At 43.2% G+C, this 20,540-nt stretch overlaps 1 protein-coding gene across 4 annotated transcripts in view; it reads left to right on the forward strand.

Annotated features, from left to right (window-relative positions):
- CCDC60 (coiled-coil domain containing 60) overlaps positions 1–20,540 on the forward strand; it is a 59,375-nt gene that overhangs the window by 5,376 nt on the left and 33,459 nt on the right. For 3 of the 4 annotated variants that reach the window (XM_053369827.1, XM_053369828.1, XM_053369829.1), the window contains exon 2: positions 19,273–19,353. In XM_053369827.1, the coding sequence (XP_053225802.1) occupies positions 19,273–19,353 (81 nt within the window). Of the gene's footprint in view, positions 1–18,974; positions 19,160–19,272; positions 19,354–20,540 lie in introns of those variants that run through there. The other variant, XM_053369830.1, reaches the window with a different exon arrangement.

The following is a 20,540-nucleotide window of genomic DNA, read 5'->3' on the forward strand; positions in this document are numbered from 1 at the left end:
TAGCAGTTAGCCATGACAGTTATCTATGAAAAACGAGAAATGGGGGACTCCTTAGCCAAGGGTATGTAACGCACGTCTTGGGTCTGTTTGTTTTCCTGACCATTTCCAATGGCTTCCCGACATTTTCTGCCAAATGACCTCTGGCTTGCTTTTGTCATGCTCCCGGCATGATGGCTTTGTGAATCAGCCTTTCCGAGTGGCCCCTTAATGCTGATGGGTTAGGCTCGGTTTTAATGTACACTTGCATTTTCCGATGTGGTTTTTTTCTTGCCTGTTTAGCGCAGCTGCTAAGCTTGCCCCACAACAAAATATTTGAAGTCTACTGTGGCGCACATGACAAGTTTTCCAACACTGCAACTGTATGACTCTAGGGTGGTTGTGAGAATAAAATGGAGACAGGTGGGATATCTGTGTATGCCACCTTGAGCTCTTCGGGGGAAAGTTGGGATGGAAATGTTGTTATTACTGTTGGTTTTCAGCTGTGGGAAAATGATCTTTTGCATTGGCGTGTAGCCAAAATGCAGCCAAGTGCGTTTTTTCAAAGGAGAGAGATCTTGTGGAGTGCTTTCCCTTAAGTGATCCAAATCCGTTCCTTTCCCAGAACCAGTTCAGGGTACAAAGCAAAATAAGTGCATTTATGCTGCATGCCAGTCATTTAGTAAATTCTTGCTTCATCCCAGGCCTGCAGTCACCATGGCTGATACACAAGAGCACCAGTCACACAGCCGAGGGGTAAGGAGTCCCCAAGGCTCTGTCTGTTTCAGACAGAAAGTCTTGCGTTCAGAAAGCAATTTCGAGGTACAGAATTTAGGTCCTTAAAGATAAGGACTTCCACTCAGGAGTAAATTGGTAGTCGAGGCAGGTGAGAGAATATGCAGAGCGATAGGCTCCATCTGTTTGGTTCCAGCCACAAGTTTGGCAGCTGCATTTTGAAACAGCTGAAGTTCCCCGATGCTCTTCTGCAAAGGCAGCCCCACATGAGCTTTACTGAAGCACAAGTGGGTCTAGCCCTGGGGTGGACAATGATCATGGGACCAGGTAGGGTGGTGTCAGGCGTCAGGGAACCCTACCACCACCCACCCACCCACAGCCAGCTACCAGAGATAGAAAGACAGGGAAAGCTCCTTACCAAAGTCTTTTATGCAATATGCACAGAGAGGGGCTTAGAAAGAATCATAGAATCATAGAATCATAGAGTTGGAAGAGACCACAAGGGCCATCGAGTCCAACCCCCTGCCAAGCAGGAAACACCATCAGAGCACTCCTGACATATGGTTGTCAAGCCTCTGCTTAAAGACCTCCAAAGAAGAAGACTCCACCACACTCCTTGGCAGCAAATTCCACTGTCGAACAGCTCTTACTGTCAGGAAGTTCTTCCTAATGTTTAGGTGGAATCTTCTTTCTTGTAGTTTGGATCCATTGCTCCGTGTCCGCTTCTCTGGAGCAGCAGAAAACAACCTTTCTCCCTCCTCTATGTGACATCCTTTTATATATTTGAACATGGCTATCATATCACCCCTTAACCTCCTCTTCTCCAGGCTAAACATGCCCAGCTCCCTTAGCCGTTCCTCATAAGGCATCGTTTCCAGGCCTTTGACCATTTTGGTTGCCCTCCTCTGGACACGTTCCAGTTTGTCAATGTCCTTCTTGAACTGTGGTGCCCAGAACTGGACACAGTACTCCAGGTGAGGTCTGACCAGAGCAGAATACAGTGGCACTATTACTTCCCTTGATCTAGATGCTATACTCCTATTGATGCAGCCCAGAATTGCATTGGCTTTTTTAGCTGCCGCGTCACACTGTTGGCTCATGTCAAGTTTGTGGTCAACCAAGACTCCTAGATCCTTTTCACATGTAGTGCTCTCAAGCCAGGTGTCACCCATCTTGTATTTGTGCCTCTCATTTTTTTTGCCCAAGTGCAATACTCTACATTTCTCCCTGTTAAAATTCATCTTGTTTGTTTTGGCCCAGTTCTCTAATCTGTCAAGGTCGTTTTGAAGTGTGATCCTGTCCTCTGGGGTGTTAGCCACCCCTCCCAGTTTGGTGTCATCTGCAAATTTGATCAGGATGCCCTTGAGTCCATCATCCAAGTCGTTGATAAAGATGTTGAATAAGACCGGGCCCAAGACAGAACCCTGTGGGACCCCACTAGTCACTCTTCTCCAGGATGAAGAGGAACCATTGATGAGCACCCTTTGGGTTCGGTCAGTCAGCCAGTTACAAATCCACTGAGTGGTAGCATAGTCAAGACCGCATTTTACCAGCTTCTTTACAAGAATATCATGGGGCACCTTGTCAAATGCCTTGCTGAAATCAAGGTAGGCTACATCCACTGCGTTCCCTTCATCTACCAGGCTTGTAATTCTGTCAAAAAACGAGATCAGGTTAGTCTGACATGACTTATTTTTCAGAAATCCATGCTGACTATTGGTGATCACAGCATTCCTTTCTAGGTGCTCACAGACTGTTTGCTTAATGATCTGCTCCAGAATCTTCCCTGGTATTGATGTCAGACTGACTGGGCGGTAATTATTTGGGTCCTCTCTTTTCCCCTTTTTGAAAATAGGGACAACATTTGCCCTCCTCCAGTCTGCCGGGACTTCGCCTGTTCTCCAGGAATTCTCAAAGATGACTGCCAGTGGTTCTGAGATCACATCTGCCAGTTCTTTTAATACTCTTGGATGCAGTTCGTCTGGCCCTGGAGACTTGAATACATCTAGACTAGCCAAGTATTCTTGTACTATCTCCTTAGTTATTCTGGGCTGTGTTTCCTCTGCTGAATCATTTGCTCCAAATTCTTCAGGTCGGGCATTGTTTTCTTTATCGGAGAAGACTGAGGCAAAGAAGGCATTGAGGAGTTCAGCCCTTTCTGTGTCCCCTGTTTGCATTTCACCATCTTCTCCTCTGAGTGACCCCACTGTTTCTTTGTTCTTCCTTTTGCTACGAACATACCCATAAAAGCCTTTTTTGTTGCTTTTAACCTCTCTAGCAAGCCTGAGTTCATTCTGTGCTTTAGCTTTTCTGACTTTGTGTCTACACGTGCTGGCTATTTGTTTGAATTCCTCTTTGGTGGTTTCCCCCCTTTTCCATTTTTTGTACACATCCTTTTTTAATCTTAACTCAGTTAAAAGTTCTTTAGATAGCCACCCTGGCTTCTTTAGGCACCTTCCATGTTTCCGTCTCATTGGTATTGCCTGAAGTTGTGCTTTTACTATCTCCCTCTTAACAAACTCCCAGCCATCATGAACTCCCTTTCCTTTTAGTATTACTGTCCATGGGATCTCACCAAGCACTTCCCTAAGTTTTATGAAGTCGGCTTTCTTAAAGTCGAGAAATTGAGTCTCTTGGAGTAAGGGCGTTGCTCCGAGTAATCTCCCCCCCTTCCCTTCTCACTCGTCAACAACACTACCTGCCTTACAGTGGCTGCTTAAGGCCAATTGCCTCTTAGCTCTCTGCTCTCCTACTTTCACTGCCCACCAGGTTCTGGGGGAAGGGGGATCTGGAATGCTCTCTAATGATAATGTGTCAGCCAGCTGTTCCGGCTCTGCTTCTCCCTCCTCCCCTTCTCCCATTATCTTCCAGCTTTGCTCCCTCTTCTGTCTCTGAGCTGTGACCTTCTGCAAACCACTGTTGTATTTTTTAAATTATTTTTTTAGAAAATCTTTATTAATTTTCACATAGATAAATATACATAACATATAGTACAAAAGACGATACAGATGAATATAAACAATAAAGTAAGAAAAGTAAGAAAAACAAACATAAACTAATACAATACAGTGGTACCTCAGGTTATATACGCTTCAGGTTACATACGCTTCAGGTTACAGACTCCGCTAACCCAGAAATAGTACCTTGGGTTAAGAACTTTGCTTCAGGATAAGAACAGAAATCGTGCTCCGGCAGCGTGGCGGCAGCAGGAGGCCCCATTAGCTAAAGTGGTGCTTCAGGTTAAGAACGGACCTCCAAAATGAATTAAGTACTTAACCCGAGGTACCACTGTACAGAAAACTTAAGCACTTCTGGAGCGTTCCTTCTTTTGGCCGACAGAGGGTTGGCAGGAGCCTGGCCTTGGGATGACTCTCCTTGAGCCGGATTGCTCAGAACAGCCAATTGCCCTCGCCGCGAGTTTTAAGAAACACTGTAATCCCAACCGCTCTCCCCTCACTGCAGGGTTGGCTAAAGATGATACTGTCAAGTGAAAACAATGATTTAATGGCTTTGTGACATGAAGGCCCCGGGACTAATGGAACACAACCTAGAAATCGAAGCCGAGTGAATGTTTTAAGGCTCCTAGGCTGCAATTATGATACAGTCTCTGCCTGCAGCTGTCATTACAATCACAAAATGTCAGCAGCGATTAGTTCTCTTTCAGAAGGTCAAATAACAATGGCGAGGAGGATGCCTGCGTGGTGACAGTAAGCCTGTACCAGTGGGCAAAAGCGTGGACAGCTCTCGTGATGCTTTGCAGTTTTGCTGCGATAGGACCACTCCTTCTGCATGTCAGCATAAAGTTATTCCGGGGCCGGGTTCAAGCGAGAGACCAGCATCCTCCAAGGCAGCAGATCTCATGTTTCCTACAATTTTTTTATATATAACAAAATTTAAACCAGAGCATACTGCTGTGCATTTCTCAATTTGACAAGATCCCCGGGCTCTGTTTATCAGGCCTCCGTTCCCTTGGGAAAGAAAGATGGCTGAAGGCATTTCTGTAATGTGCTTTTATTTACCAATATAAAAGGTGAGCATAAGGCATATACAGATTTATCTTTTTGCTCAGGCAGCCCAGTCAGATGAGCGGGGTACAATTATATCACCCATTGAATCAGCCCCTGTTTTGTGGGTTCGAATCTTTTATTTGTTCTTGTTTGCTCCTAAGTATTTTTAGACTGCATTTAGGATGCATTTTCGTTTTAATTGTACTCCCCCCCCCCATTGTACACCGCCTCAAGGTCTTTAAAAAACATATTCCAGTTTATGTGCTTTGAAATAAACAAATAAATAAATAAATAAAAAAAATATAGGTCAGATAGTTGTTTATTTCTTTGACATCTGATGGGAGGGTGTTCCACAGGGTGGGCACCACTACCGAGAAGGCCCTCTGCCTGGTTCCCATCAAATCTCCAGACAGGCACCCCAAGACAGAATCATAGAGTTGGGAGGTCGTAACGGGTCCAACAATGCAGGAATCACAGCTAAAGAATCCCTGACAGATGGCTATCCAGTCTCTGGTTGGAAACCTCCAATGAAGGAGAATCCACTATCTTCCAAGCTTCCACTGTTGGTCAGCTCTTGCCGTCAGAAAATTCTTCCTAATGCTTAGTCGGAATGATCATTTGGATGCTTCTAATTTTCCAGAGCTCTTTTCTCTCTGTCTCAGGTTTTCTCCAAACTGCTGTATCTCTGTCTTTCAGAGCCTCAACCTGCTTCTATTCTTTGCCTTTTTAAATATGCATAATGTCACTGCATGTCCCTGCCTCCTACGTGTGTTGCAGAAATATCTATGTACAGGAGGGGCGAGCATGGGTTTTGTAGTTCAGAGCCACCGGGTCATTCATCAGCATTTCGGTGCAATATCTTCCCAATATACACATTTGTGTATACAATTTCCCCTCTAAAGCGCACATTTTTTGCAAAACGGTTTTCCGTTCACCCAATCCAGCAGACTCAGCTTACGTTCTTGCACATTTTTCTATGTTATTTTATGTATTTTGAGGCAGACTTTGCCCCAGTGTGCGCACAGAACTGCATTTGCAAACTTTGAAGCAGTGCAAATTCCAAAAGGATGGCTGCCATTTCGGTTTGTTCATTGTTTAAGAAAATCAGAAGACTGTCTGGGGGAATGGGAGACGAAAGACGAAGAGGTGAAATCAGTTATGATTAAATGGGCACAATATATATGTCATAATATTATGCTGGAAGATTGGGAAAGGTTATGGAAAATTGATTTAAAATTTATAGATTGCTCCTTGCTGGAAGAAAATTATATGAAGATGATGTATAGATGGTATATAACACCAGTACAGCTAGGAAGAATGTACAAAACCAGTTCAAATATGTGTTGAAAGTGTGAAGAAAAAGAAGGGACCTTTTATCATATGTGGTGGGATTGTAATGAAATTAAAAAGTTTTGGGAAGTGATATATAACGAACTGAAGAAATTGTTCCAATTAACATTTGTTAAAAAACCTGAAGCATTTTTGTTAGGAATTGTAGGAAAAGACCTGCCAAGGAAATTGAAAAATATCTTTATGTATGCGACAACGGCGGCAAGGGTCTTAATAGCACAAGGATGGAAGAATGAGGAAATCCCGACTAAAGAACTATGGCAAGAGAAATTGATGGACTACACAGAATTGGCAAAATTGACACACATACTACATGACAAGGATAACTGTGATTTTAAAGATGAATGGGAACCCTTTACAAAGTATTTAAAGAAACAACAAAATGAACTGGGCTCCTTGGCAGGCTTTGAATAAACATTCACAAACTTTTTATTGATAACACTCAGATAGATAAATTAAGGATCTGTACAGTTTTGTAACATGCAGAAAATAACATAGGTTGACAAACCAGAGAGAGGAGTTGAGGGAAGTCTGGGGAGGGGAGGGGGGGTCAGGTTTTGGGGGGGGAGGGGAAAAACGAAGGGGAATTTAAGTAGCCATTGATGGCCTTCTTCCTGAGTTTATCCAGTCCTCTTTTGAAGCCATCCAAGTTGGTGGCCATCACTGCCTCCTGTGGGAGTGAGTTCCACAGTTTAACTATGCTCTGCATGAAGAAGTTCTTTCTTTTCATCTGTCCCGAATCTCCCATCGTTCATCTTCATTGGATGCCTACCTGTTCTAAGTGTTACGAGAGAGGGAGAAATAACTTTTCTCTATTTGCTTTCTACTTGCCTTGTATATACAAGTTGGGCATGTCATCATCCACAGGCCTAGCTGAAGGGGGCATGGGTGGGCAACTATCCCCCCCCAAAAAACCAAGTAAATAAATAAAAATGAAAAGTAGAAATAATTAGAATATTTGAAATGCTGTGACAGATTTCACTGAGCACTTGGGGTCAAAAGAAAGTCATTTAAAACATCTGTTGTTGAGACATTTCATTCCAAATTTGCCAGACAGAGGATGATGACACGTGGGTGTCCTGGCCCCCCACAACATAAATCCCGGCTATGCCCATGATGTCATATAAATCCCAGCTATGCCCATGATGTCATTTTTCATTTTTCAAAAAGCTTGAATTACGTAGCTTCACCTTTAAATGCAGACCGAATTGACTCTGTCCTTGGTTGCTGGCTTTTTGATTTCCAACAGATTCCCCGTGCATTTTTTTACGTCTGCTTCTCAGTGAGCAGAAAGAGACACGCATGATCTGACTTAATATATGACACCCTCTCTCTCTCTCTCATCTGGAGCAAATGTTTCTGTTCTTCTTAGCACCAGCTGCTCTGTGAGGCTGTAGTGCCAAGAGACCCTGTCACGCTGCATTTTTTTATGTTGTAAGGATTGTCACTGTTTATTTTGCTGTGCTAGACACTGGTCTGACAGTTGGGCGTCTTGGCTCTGAAGACATCAAGCAGCCTCCTTCGGAGCAACTCTCCAGATGTTGATGAACGCTGAAGACACACCTCTTTGACACACGAGATGCATATTTTTACGACGCACCTTATTTTCTGATTTTAAGTTGTTTTGAGCTGTTTTTAATGTTTTTTAGTTGTTATAATCTACCCTTGTTAAGTTGTGGGTGAACATATCAGACGACACAGCAATTCTTCCAAAGCAGCTCTTTATTTGTAAGCTGGAACAGAACTGAACTGAGGAGCTCAGTCAGCCTGCTTATATAGAGCTCCAGAACCTCGTTACTGTAACAACTTTCTAAAACTATCCAATCACTGAACGTCACTTTCGATCCTTCATTTGCATAACTATCTACAGTATCCCCCTGCTGGCCCAGGGTGAGAACTTCAGTACATAACAACCCTGGCACATTAGGGTGAAGAGCAGGAAAATAGTTGTTGTAGCAGTGCTAAGAAGGCAGGCAGGCAGGTTTGTGGGGCACTGGAAAGCTCTGCAAGTATCATTATTATTCATATTTTTTTAAAAAATGTGTTTATTATACCCCAGGTGCAGCCTGACTTTCCTCCACCTTGAGTGTGGCCCCACCTCGCCTCCCTGCCTCTATTTTTTTTTTCAAAGTTGGAGACAGCTTATTGAGAGTCTTGAAATCCAGGTCCGCAACTGTGGCTCCAGTAAAGCTCGTCCCCGTGCCAAAAATGACTTCATGAGCATGTCCTGACAACAAGCAGTTTTTTAAAATAATAACAGTGCCGTGGCCAGAGGTAGTTGCTTCCTGGAAAATATGCTTGGGGGTGGGGGGGGCGGAGAGAAATAATCTCCACTTTCCTCTTGTTTAGATGATGGATGGAAAGCTAGAAACTGAATAGGATAGATAAAGAGGAAACTTGCCAAGGACAATAAGAGTTTCATTGGTAACATGCAACAAACAGAAGATGTGGGGAACGTTTGCAAGAAGAATCTGAAAATTTTGGCACACCTCCGAACGGTCATGGAAATGAGACAAAGCAGAGAGAGAGAGAAGAATTTGAGAAGCAGAAATGGAGATGTTGTATACAATAGGATGATTATGATTATTATTTTTTTTAAAAACATGCCTACACAAAAGCACTGGCTCGCGTGGGTAGATTAGAAAAAAAGAAAGAAAAAACTGTGCTTTTCAGATACCCTGCCTGGGAATAGAACCAAGGCTGACTGAAATAACTCAGGGTTTCTAAGCCTAAATTTAAGAATGGCACTAATTGGATTTACATCAGAAATGGCTCTGGCATTTTAATTCTGAAAGGCAGCAATCCAGAATTAATTGACTGCAGAAGCAGCTCCCGTTGCATTCATTTGGTCTGCTCTGGAAGTAGGCAGATAGTAGATTTAGGGACCGCCCCCCATGCAGTTGTCCTTTTTATCATTCATTATTTGTGCTCAAGATAAGAACCTCAGAAGAGGCTGCTGGATCAGACCAGTGGCTCGTCTAGTGCAGAATCCTGTTCTCACAGTGGCTAATGGGAAACCTGCAAGCGGGACCCAAGCATAAGAGCACTCTCCCTTCTTTTGGGTTCCAGGAATTGGTACCCAGAAACATTATGGCCTCAGACCATGGAGGCAGCACATACCTGTCATGTCTAGTCGTTGCTGACAGCCTTCTCCATCCACGATGGTATCAGGGCAGTTATACATGCTGCTGTTTTTCAATACTGTTTGGACCTGCAGAAGTTTCAGGGCTAACTTGCTGCTCCATTTCCAATTGGTGCACATCTTGTAATCCCCCCCCCCTGCAAATTTTTATTTATTTATTTGGTTTTTCAGATTGAAAACATACAGCATAAAAGCAACATTCCAAGCAATCTCTTGGGCTTCCCTCCTCCCCTTTGTGGGTCCTACTGTTAATCATTTCCTCCTGCATCTTTTATAATCATCCAAATCTTTTATCTCTCCATTGTATCCAGAATTCACCCTTAAACGACAATCCTACTAACGATTTTAACAGTTTACAATGGTTATTAAAATTTTGGTCTTCCAGATTTCTGATTCTTCCGGTCATTTTAGCCATTTCGGCATAACTTATCAACTTGATCTGCCATTCTTTTCTGGTAGGGACTTTATCTTCTTTTCCATCTCTGGGCCAGTAACATCCATGCAGCCGAGGTCGCATACATAAATAGTCTTTTCTGCTCCTTTGGGATTTCGGCACCTAGAATTCCTGAAAGGAAGGCTTCGGGGGTTTTCGAAAAGGTTATTTTAAACATTTTTTCGTCTTGTAATTTCCTGCTGAAGTCTTGTAGCTTTTTATAGCACAAATGTTCCGGTTAAGTTTTCGCCTCCCTTTTTGTTGTGCTGTAGTGCCCCTCCAAGCAGCAATAATGTGATAACATTGGGGAGACACTGCTGAGCAACTAATAATGTGGGATGATGTGTGTGGACGGTCCAGTATAAACCCATCACCATCTCCTGACACACCAATGCACTATTACTACATCAATGGCACATTGCCCCTACGGCTGGTGGTAGCATATAATGGTTTAAAAGACCGGGAGATGGAAGAGAGATCTGGATAGAAATGAGGATGTAGCAGAATAAAATGAGATTGTTTTGACGCTCCCAAAGACAACACAATGTCAGGCTGAAATTTCAGTGTTAAGACTTCCAGGTAAATACAGAAAGTCTGATGCAAGAAATCTAAGGCACAATCTGCCAAAACATTGGCTGTTTTAAGACCTATAGATTTCCTGGAGTGACTTAGGCAAAATAGAGGCCTGACTCAGACATAACTACTTTGGCCTGTAGGACCAAGAATGAGTGTTATAGCTGCTTGTTCCCTTCTCCCCTTCTCTCAAGTGCGTAACTGCCATACATGTGGGATTTGTTAAACCAAAGTTTCCCATTGAAGCTCGGACTACAACCCTGGCTTGTGAACCATCATCAATAGTCTGAAATCCTAGTTTGTAGTTGGAGCTTAAACTACAGTTTCCTGGTTCAGATGTAAGAGGAAACTGTGGCTTAACAAACCTCAGATGTATGGCAGTGAGAGAGCAGAGAGAAGGAAAAGGGAGGATGAAGCACAGGGACATCTTGATTCTTTGCCCAATAAACCATGGTTTATCAGATTGAGGTGGTTAATGTTTGAATTGGGTCATTGAGCATGTGCTCACCTTTGTCCTATTGAAATCAGTGGGACTTTCAGACCAATCTTAAGCATGTTTACTCAGTAAGCCCCATGTGTTCAGTAGGACTTACATATGTCTATACAGGAGTCCCTTTGATTTCAATGGGACTTACTCCCAGGTAATGTATACAGCGTGGAAGCCTTACTCCCTCATATGCACGTTCACAATTTCTGCCTAAGAGCATGGGCTGGATCATGCCCAAAGGCTTTTTAGCTCAAAGGCAATCAGGATTTTTCAAGCTCGACTAATTCATTTCCCGTTTTGTTCCCATTTGGTTTGCTGGTTTAATTAAGCTTATTTCAAGAGACATGAGAATTTAGTAAAAATAAAACAGAAAGCTGAGGAAAAATGAAAGGGAGACATTAGCAGTTAGCATTAATAATGCATATATTAAAAGCCTCTTGGGAAAACGTACAATGTAAGTTTAAAAACCTCTTGCTAAAACAGGCAGAATATAGTGAATCTTTTTCTTTTCAATTAACCAGTCCATACTTAGAATAAGGTCTTACTCTGCTGTGGAATTAAGTTACCAGCAAGATTCAAGGCCTCGCTGTTCTGTTCTTTAAAAGCAAGCTTCTAGCCCTCATGGAGGTTTTGGGGGGTTTTCTTTACTGGTGCAGAAACCTGTCGCTCACACGAGCTCCTCCGTTCACTTCTCAGGAGGGGACACCTCTTCGCACAGAACCACAAATGCAGTGGGCCTGATGTTTTGGTGAGCATCTACAAAAACTTTCATTGTTCAGAATTCAGAGCTGGGAAAGGTCCCTGCCTGAGATGTTGGAGAATCACTACTCGCAACAAGGAGGAGGAGGATGCTGATTTACTAAAACCATTTAGGAATGTAGGAAATTGCCTTATGCCGTGTCAGACCTTTGCTCCATCTAACTCAGTATTGTCTGTAGTAACTGGTAGAGGCTCTCAGGCAGGGGACATTGCCATCCCTAGCTGGAGATGTCCTTTGGGGCTGAACCTGGGAGCTTCTGCACACAGAGCTCTGACCCCTGAGCAGGGGCACCAGCTAAGGGGGGCAAAGGGGGACTTGTGTGTCAAGAGAGCAGAAGCAGCTGATTGACCGGGCTTTTGCTGAAAGCGTTGTGATTACAAACATCGGGTGAGACCTTGGTGGTAATATTGCCACTGGGGGCTGCCTTGCTGGTGTTGACCCCACGGCAGGGCCTTTTCAGTGGTGATTCCCCAGTTGCAGAATGGCCTCCCTTTGTGAGGCTCGCCTGTCTCCATCATGATCAGCTTTCAGGAGGAATTTGAAAACAGTCCTGTTTACCCAGGCATTTGGTGGCTGAAGAATACTGTTCCTGGCAACCCTGAGACCATTGGCTAGAAAAATGTCTTTAGTTGTATAGTGGTACCTCGGGTTAAGTACTTAATTCGTTCCGGAGGTCCGTTCTTAACCTGAAACTGTTCTTAACCTGAAGCACCATTTTAGCTAATGGGGCCTCCTGCTTCTACCACGCCACCAGAGCACGATTTCTATTCTCATCCTGAAGCAAAGTTCTTAACCCAAGGTACTATTTCTGGGTTAGCAGAGTCTGTAACCTGAAGCGTATGTAACCTGAAGCGTATGTAACCCGAGGTACCACTGTAATTGGTTTTTTTATAATGTTTTAATCTGTTTTAGAATGTTTTTGTGGTTGGAGGATGGATGGCAGCTAACAGATTGAGGTTGAATCCTGATAAGACAGAAGTACTGTTTTTGGGGGACAGGGGTCAGGCGGGGGTGGAGGATTCCCAGATCCTGAATGGGGTAACTGTGCCCCTGAAGGAACAGGTGTGCAGCCTGGGAGTCATTTTGGACTCACAGCTGTCCATGGAGGCGCAAGTCAATTCTGTGTCCAGGGCAGCTATCTACCAGCTCGATCTGGTACGCAGGTGGAGGCCCTACCTGCCTGCAGACTGTCTCGCCAGAGTGGTGCATGCTCTGGTTTTCTCCCGCTTTGACTACTTCAGTGCGCCCTACGTGGGCCTACCTTTGAAGGTGACCCGGAAACTGCAATTAATCCAGAATGCGGCAGCTAGACTGGTGACTGGGAGTGGCCACCGAGACCATATAACATTGGTCCTGAAAGATCTACATAGGCTCCCAGTATGTTTCTGAGCACAATTCAAAGTGTTGGTGCTGACCTTTAAAGCTCTAAAAGGTGCTATATACCTGAAGGAGCGTCTCCACCCCCATCGTTCAGCCCAGACACTGAGGTCCAGCTCTGAGGGGCTTCTGACGGTTCCCTCCTTGCGAGAAGTGTGGTTTATAGGGAACCAGGCAGAGGGCCTTCTTGGTAGTGGCGCCTGCCCTGTGGGTCGCCCTCCCATCAGATGTCAAGGAAATAAACAACTATCTGACTTTTAGAAGACATCTGAAGTCAGCCCTGTTTAGGGAAGTTTTTAATGACTGATGTTTTAATGTATTTTTAATATTTTGTTGGCAGCCGCCCAGAGTGGCTGGGGAAACCCAGCCAGATGGGCGGGGTATAAATAATAAATTATTATTATTATATATTATTTGCTTCATTTTTACCTTCAGGTTACCTGTTTGCCATCCTGACCTCCTTGAGGACAAAGGGCAGGGTGCAGATTCAATTCAATAAATAATAACTCTGTTTTCATTAATTCCTTACTTCCTTACCTCTTACCTATCTATGCCTTGAGGCAGTTTGCAAACGCACCATGAAAAATGCTAAAAAGAGCTTTGAAAGCTGTACAAAAATCCAGCTGAAGATATACACTGAAAAACAATGCAAAAAGGGCTCCAGCTAAGGGGGGCCAAGAAGGACTTGCGTGTTACATGCATAAGTTGCATTGCATGTGCTTGTGATATGAGCACATCACACTGTGCCGGCCTCCTCAATCGCAGGAGCAAACTGGCACGCCTGCCCTGGAATTATGGCCCTTCCTCAATTTGTTAGCTTCCTTTCTTACGTTCAAAACAGTGACAGAAACCTATAAAACTGGATGGATCTATGGTTTGGATCCATTTAAGGCGGCCCTTGTTTCACTCATTCCTGGTCTGAATCCTCAAGATGCGGAAGGATGAACATTGAAATAAACGAAAGAGGCAGAGTTGCGCACAATGGAATTGTAAAGCTGAAAATTCTTTCCTCCTAACTTGGGGGTGGTCATCCTGTTGGACTCCAGTTCCCAACAGCCATCCTGAGCAAAGGATGATGGGAGTTGTAGTCCAGCAACATCTGGCATCCTAAAAGCTACCCCCCAGAGGCCCTCCAGAAACACAGTGAGCCCGCCAGTAGTTATTTAATTTCATGACAGCTTAATACCTATTTAATTATTCGGTTATATTTTAGTGGAGGGATTAATTATTCAATATGTTACCATCCTGTTTAATAGGGTATTACGGCATCGGCCGCCCTGGGATCGATGAAACTGATAAAGGGCTGGATATAAATTGAACTAATAAGTAGATAAATAATTGACACGGTTTCTACTACGTGGTTGTTGTTTTACTTTCAAAAGAAATTTACTGGGAGACTTACAAAACATTAATATATAAAAAATACCATAAATGCAATTCCATAAAATTGTTATAAACTGTAGAGAAACATAATATACTGTAGAAGAAGTCCCAATGGGAGAAGAATGGTTACAGAAACTAATGGATTATGCAGAAATGGCGAAATTTACCCAAAGAATAAGAAATCAAGACAACTGACTTTCTATAAAGGAATGGAAATGGTTTGTTTAATATTTACAAACAAACTGTAAAGAGATTAAGGCATTGGCAGGAATATTGTAATAACTTGCAGCTTCAAAAGACATATATGAGAACAGATGCATAAAAGAATAAGTCAAGATAATTCGGAATATGCAGGGAATGATGTAAATAAATTTAAGGAACTGCAGAAAAAGGAGGAAGGAAGTCAAGGTTTGAAATGTTAGAATTATTACAAATAAATTATATATATACATATATATAATTTTGCGAAGTAGTAAATCCTCAGAAGCAGTTATTGTGCTTTTTTTAGGGGAGGCAATTGAAGTGGGGAGAGAGAGGGGTGGAGGCAGTAAAATGTCATTCTTTTGCACAGTATATCATAGAACCATAGGATTATAGGGTTGGAAAGGACCCCAGGGATCACCTAGTCCTACCCCCTGCAATGCAGGAATCTAGGACCCACAACCCTTAGATAGTGAATCTCATGATCTACCAACTGAACCATCCCAGGCCCAAGCTTTTGTGTCAGTGGTACCTCGGTTTCTGAACCTAATCCATTCCAGAAGACCATTCGAGTTCCGAAATGTTCGAAAACTGAAAACTCAGTACGGAAAACTCATTACGGAAGCTGCGTGGCATGTTCGACTTCTGAGGCGAGTTTGAAAACCAAAGCATTTACTTCCGGGTTTACAGCATTCAAAAACCAAAACGTTCATCAACAGAGACGTTTGAAAACCGAGGTACCATTGTACTTCTTTTTTTTTGCAGCTGGTGCAAAAGTCCAGAAGTCCTGGTTGGTTGCAGATAGTTGATTGCAGTGTGTCTGTCCATCTCAGTATTGCCTGCACTGACTGGCAGCAGCTTTCCAGACAAGGGAGTCTTTCCCAGCCCTACCTGGAGAAACCAGGGATTGAACCTGGGAGCTTCTACATGCAATTTGGATGCTCTAACCGCTGAGCTAGGGATGCGGGTGGCGCTGTGGGTTAAACCACAGAGCCTAGGACTTGCTGATCTGAAGGTCGGCGGTTCGAATCCCCGCAACGGGGTGAGCTCCCGTTGCTCGGTCCCTGCTCCTGCCAACCTAGCAGTTCGAAAGCACGTCAAAGTGTGAGTAGATAAATAGGTACCACTCCAGCAGGAAGGTAAACGGTGTTTCTGTGCACTGCTCTGGTTCGCCAGAAGCAGCTTAGTCATGCTGGCCACATGACTGTACGCCGGCTCCCTCGGCCAATAAAGCGAGATGAGCGCCGCAACCCCAGAGTCTGCCACGACTGGACCTAATGGTCAGGGGTCCCTTTACCTTTACCTTTAACCGCCGAGCTAAGATCCTTTTCCTGAGCTATGGGCCATCCCTTGGAGAGGGATTGTTCCTGGAATATTTTTCCCGTTCCACAAACCTGTGTCTTTGTGAGCCTTCCAGCGCTCAGATATACGGACATTTAAGTAGTGTCTTTAATGTCCGGCTTTTGTATTTGAAGAAAACAACATGCTTCAGTTCATTTAAAACAAAACAAAAAAAACAAGCACCAGATATGCTCAGCATGATCCCAATGGAGATTTATAAGATAAGACCTGATTTCTGGTCACCCATTTTTGCAAAACTGTTTTCATACATTAACAGCTCAGGTTGCATACCGGAAGGGTGGAAGCGGAGTAGAATTTCCCCAATATATAAAAAGGATGATAAGAAAAACCCTGCCAATTATAGACCCATTAGTTTGTTATATGCCGGGCTCCTTCTTGGGAGACTGGAAGAATGGGCAGATACAAAACCAAGGTTTTAAAGAAAAACTTAACATCGATCGAAAGAGAGAGGTTTCAGAATGAAACAGGTTTGACTGTGGTTAAGAAAGTGAAATACCTGGGGATCAATATGACAGCCAAAAATGGGAATTTATTTAAAGATAATTATGAAAAATGTTGGATGGAAGTGAAAGAAGATTTAGAAATTTGGTCAAATTTGAAGCTTTCCTTGTTGGGTCGAATTGCAGTTATAAAGATGAATGTATTGCCTAGAATGTTGTTTTTCTTTCAGACATTGCAAATTGTGGACAAGATGGACTGTTTTAAGAAGTGGCAGAAAGATATTTCTAGATTTGTCTGGCAGGGCAAGAAGCCCAGAATAAAATTCAAGATATTAACAGATGCAAAGGAAAGGGGTAGATTTGCCCTGCCAGACTTTAAACTTTACTATGAATCAGCAGCATTCTGCTGGTTGAAAGACTGGCTGCTTCTTGAGAACACAGACATTTTGGACTTAGAAGGTTTTAATAATGTTTTTGGGTGGCATGCATATTTGTGGTATGACAAGGTTAAAGCACATAAAGCATTTAAAAATCATATTGTCAGGAAAGCATTGTTTAATGTTTGGATAAGATATAAGGATTTATTGGAAAATAAAACTCCAAGGTGGTTGTCGCCAATGGAAGCAAAAGCCCAGAAAAAGCTCAATATGGAGGCCAAATGGCCGAAATATTGGGAAATTTTGGAACAAGAAGGAGATAGACTGAAATTGCAGAGTTTTGAGAAACTAAAATGCCAAGTGCGAGACTGGCTTCATTATTATCAGATAATGGAGGCATATAATCTAGATAAGAAAATTGGCTTCCAGGTGGAAAAATCAAAATTAGAAACAGAGCTGTTAGAACCTAAAACTAAGATCTTGTCAAAGATGTATAACTTGCTGTTGAAATGGAACACTCAGGATGAAACGGTGAAATCTGCTATGGTTAAATGGGCACAAGATGTTGGACACAACATAATGTTTGCTGACTGGGAACAGTTATGGACCACAGGTATGAAATTTACGGCATGTAATGCCTTAAGAGAAAATATTATGAAAATGATATACAGGTGGTACATGACCCCAGTCAAGCTTGCAAAAATCTATCATTTGCCCGATAATAAATGTTGGAAATGTAAAGAGAATGAAGGCACATTCTTTCACCTTTGGTGGACGTGTCCAAGGATTAAGGCTTTCTGGGAAATGATTTATAATGAAATGAAAAAGGTATTTAAATATACCTTCCTGAAGAAACCAGAGGCCTTTCTCCTGGGCATGGTCAGCCAATTGGTGCCAAAGAAGGATAGAACTCTCGTTATGTATGCCACAACAGCAGCAAGAATACTTATTGCAAAGTACTGGAAGACACAGGATCTACCCACTCTGGAAGAATGACAGATCAAGATGATTGACTATATGGGATTGGCAGAAATGACTGGCAGAATCCGTGACCAGGGAGAAGAGTCGGCGGAAGAAGATTGGAAGAAATTTAAAGACTATTTACAGAAATATTGCAAAATTAATGAATGTTAGAACGATGTCAGATAGAAATTAAGTGGTTTCCAGCTGTAACGTTTTAAGAGAATACGGAAAAAAAGGTCTAGAAATAGGTTAAAATTTATTGGTAAGGATTTGCTGAACTAATAATTTGAACTGGAATACAAAAAAGGGAGGTATGAGGAGGTTGGGGAAATATGTTAATGAAAAATAAGCATTGGAAACTTTGTGTTTTTAATTATTTTTATTCTTGTATTTTTGTTATATATTTTTTCTTTTTTCTTTTTGATTTTTTTTGTATTAATATTGAAAACTTTAATAAATATCTTTTTTTAAAAAAAGGAAGAATGGGCAGATACAAATAAGGTGATATCTGAAGTCCAGGCAGGTTTCCAAGAGAAAAATCCACATTGGACCAGTGCTTTGTGATGAACTTTCTGCTATGCAAATACATCCGTAATTTGAAGCAAAAATTATATGTCGCTTTTATCGATCTAAAGTCCGCTTTCGATACGGTCCCAAGACATGCATCGTGGCAAAAATTGGAAAAGACAAATATAAACCTCCGTCTATTATTTCTCATCAAAACACTATATACTGACAAGTAAAGGTGGATCTGGCTGGCCATCTCACCACTAGAATTAAGACCATTACTGGAGTCAAACAGGGATGCATCTTGGTGCCTTTCCTGTTTCATTTTTATGTTAATGACATGGTTAAAGAACTGGAGGGCCTACAGTTTGCCCCTGTCACAAATCTCTCGATATGCTCGGTTTCATTCCTTGCAATCTTAACAGAGTGTTCTGGCATCTGAATGCAAAACAACAACAAAAACCTCTTTTACTTGTTCAAGGCAATACCTAAAGGGCTGAACCTAAGCGATAGCTCTGTGTGTGTATGTGTGTATCTGTTTAGTGGTAGCATAAAAACGAATCCCTGCCCTGGGATTCCATTTTTCAAGCGCATTCCAGGAAGATGAGCTGCAAGCTGCCAAGCTCGAAAAGTGTTTCAAGAGAACTGATTGCCTTTATTTATAGGAGGACAAGGGGTTCGTTTCTACCAGGCTGGTCGTTGGTTTGCTGCTGCCCTATTAAGCCCGCCGTATGGCTAACAACCGCTCTGTGATACTCACTGCCCAGATTCGTTTTGATAGCCTCCTGTAATGCTTTTTGTGGCTCCGCTTTCAGAGGAGATCAATTAGGCAGCTCCAGGCTCCACCTAGTGCTCAGTCACTGTGTCTGGCTGGCTCCCCAAAACAGCCGCCTTTGTCTACTCTACTCCATCCTTTCAACCCAGTGCCCTCCAGATGTTTTAGACTCCCATTACTAGGGCTGATGGGAGTTACAGGCCAAAATATCTGGAGGGCGTGTCAGGTGGCAGGGTAGAGGCTGGTATATTCGCTAGACATACCTTCAGCTATCTTTGAATCTTCATTATGCTCATTTATCTCTCGTATTTGTAGGTATCGTTTTAGCACTGTCGGTCCTGGAAGCTTTTTTCCCTCCCAGAATGCCTCAGGTTCTTAGCAGAAACGCGCCTTACTGATGACAGTGTTTTGCCTCTTCTTGCAGGGATTCTTCAGAGAGGATGTTGGCCCCGAAGAAGTGGCAGAACCAGTGGAACCAGTCAGTGCTAAGAAGCCGAAACCAAAGGTAAATGTAATATGATCTGTCTTGAGAGCCAACGTGGTGTACTGGTCAGAGTGCTGGGTTCAAATCCCCACTTGGCCATTATGCTCACCGGGTGACCATGGGCCAGGGCCTGCCTCTCTCAGCCTCACCTACTGGACAGGGTTGTTCTCAGGTTAAAATAGGGTGGAGGAGAACCATGCATTTCACTTTGAGCTCCTTGCAGGAAAAAAGTGGATAGATGTGCAATAAATGCATAATAAATCAAAGGTAAAAGTAAAGGGACCCCTGACCATTAGGTCCTGTTGTGACCGACTCTGGGGTTGCAGCGCTCATCTCGCTTTATTGGCCGTGTGGTCGTATTGGCCGTATTGGTCATGTGGCCAGCATGACTAAGCCACTTCTGGCGAACCAGAGCAGCACACGGAAATGGCGTTTACCTTCCCGCCAGAGTGGTACCTATTTATCTACTTGCACTTTGACATGCTTTCGAACTGCTAGGTTGGCAGGAGCAGGGACCGAGCAATGGGAGCTCACCCTGTCGCAGGGATTTGAACCACTGACCTTCTGATCGGAAAGTCCTAGGCTCTGTGGTTTAACCCACAGCGCCACCCACATCTCAATAAATCAATATATCAGTTCCCAAACGGAGAAGCGGCCCCACCTAGGGAAACACCAAATATTAGCAGGGGAATGGTGAGCGTTTTGGCTCAGGGCAGATTTCACTGGTGCACAGCTTGGATATAATTTATCGCGGGATGCACACTCAGACAGGACAGTGTACATACCCACAAGTGTGTGTTCGTGCCACACACACACACACTTCGTTTCTCACATTCATATGACTGTCAGTACTGATTTATTACTTGCCTTCTAAGCCACTGCATTAAGGCGATTTACATATAAGATAGTTAGAAACACAAAAACCAGCAATGCATTTGAAGCAAGATTAAAACTCCAGCGAGTGGACATTTGTGCTAAAGTCCTTGTTTATCCAGCTGGGAAATGGAGCAGAAATGCCTTTGCTCCTTTCTGGAAGGTGTAGCTAGGGTGTGCCTGTCATATCTCGACAAGGATGCTATTCCACAAAACAAGGGCAGCCACACTGAAAGCCCTGCTCCCAAGTTATTGCAGAGCAAGCTTCTGTGATCTTTGGAACTTGCAAGAGATCTCCTGGTGTCAGGCGGCAGAGGCTCCAACCCCCACGGCAG

This window comes from Podarcis raffonei, chromosome 16 (genome assembly GCF_027172205.1).
Source record: "Podarcis raffonei isolate rPodRaf1 chromosome 16, rPodRaf1.pri, whole genome shotgun sequence".
Taxonomy (NCBI): domain Eukaryota; kingdom Metazoa; phylum Chordata; class Lepidosauria; order Squamata; family Lacertidae; genus Podarcis; species Podarcis raffonei.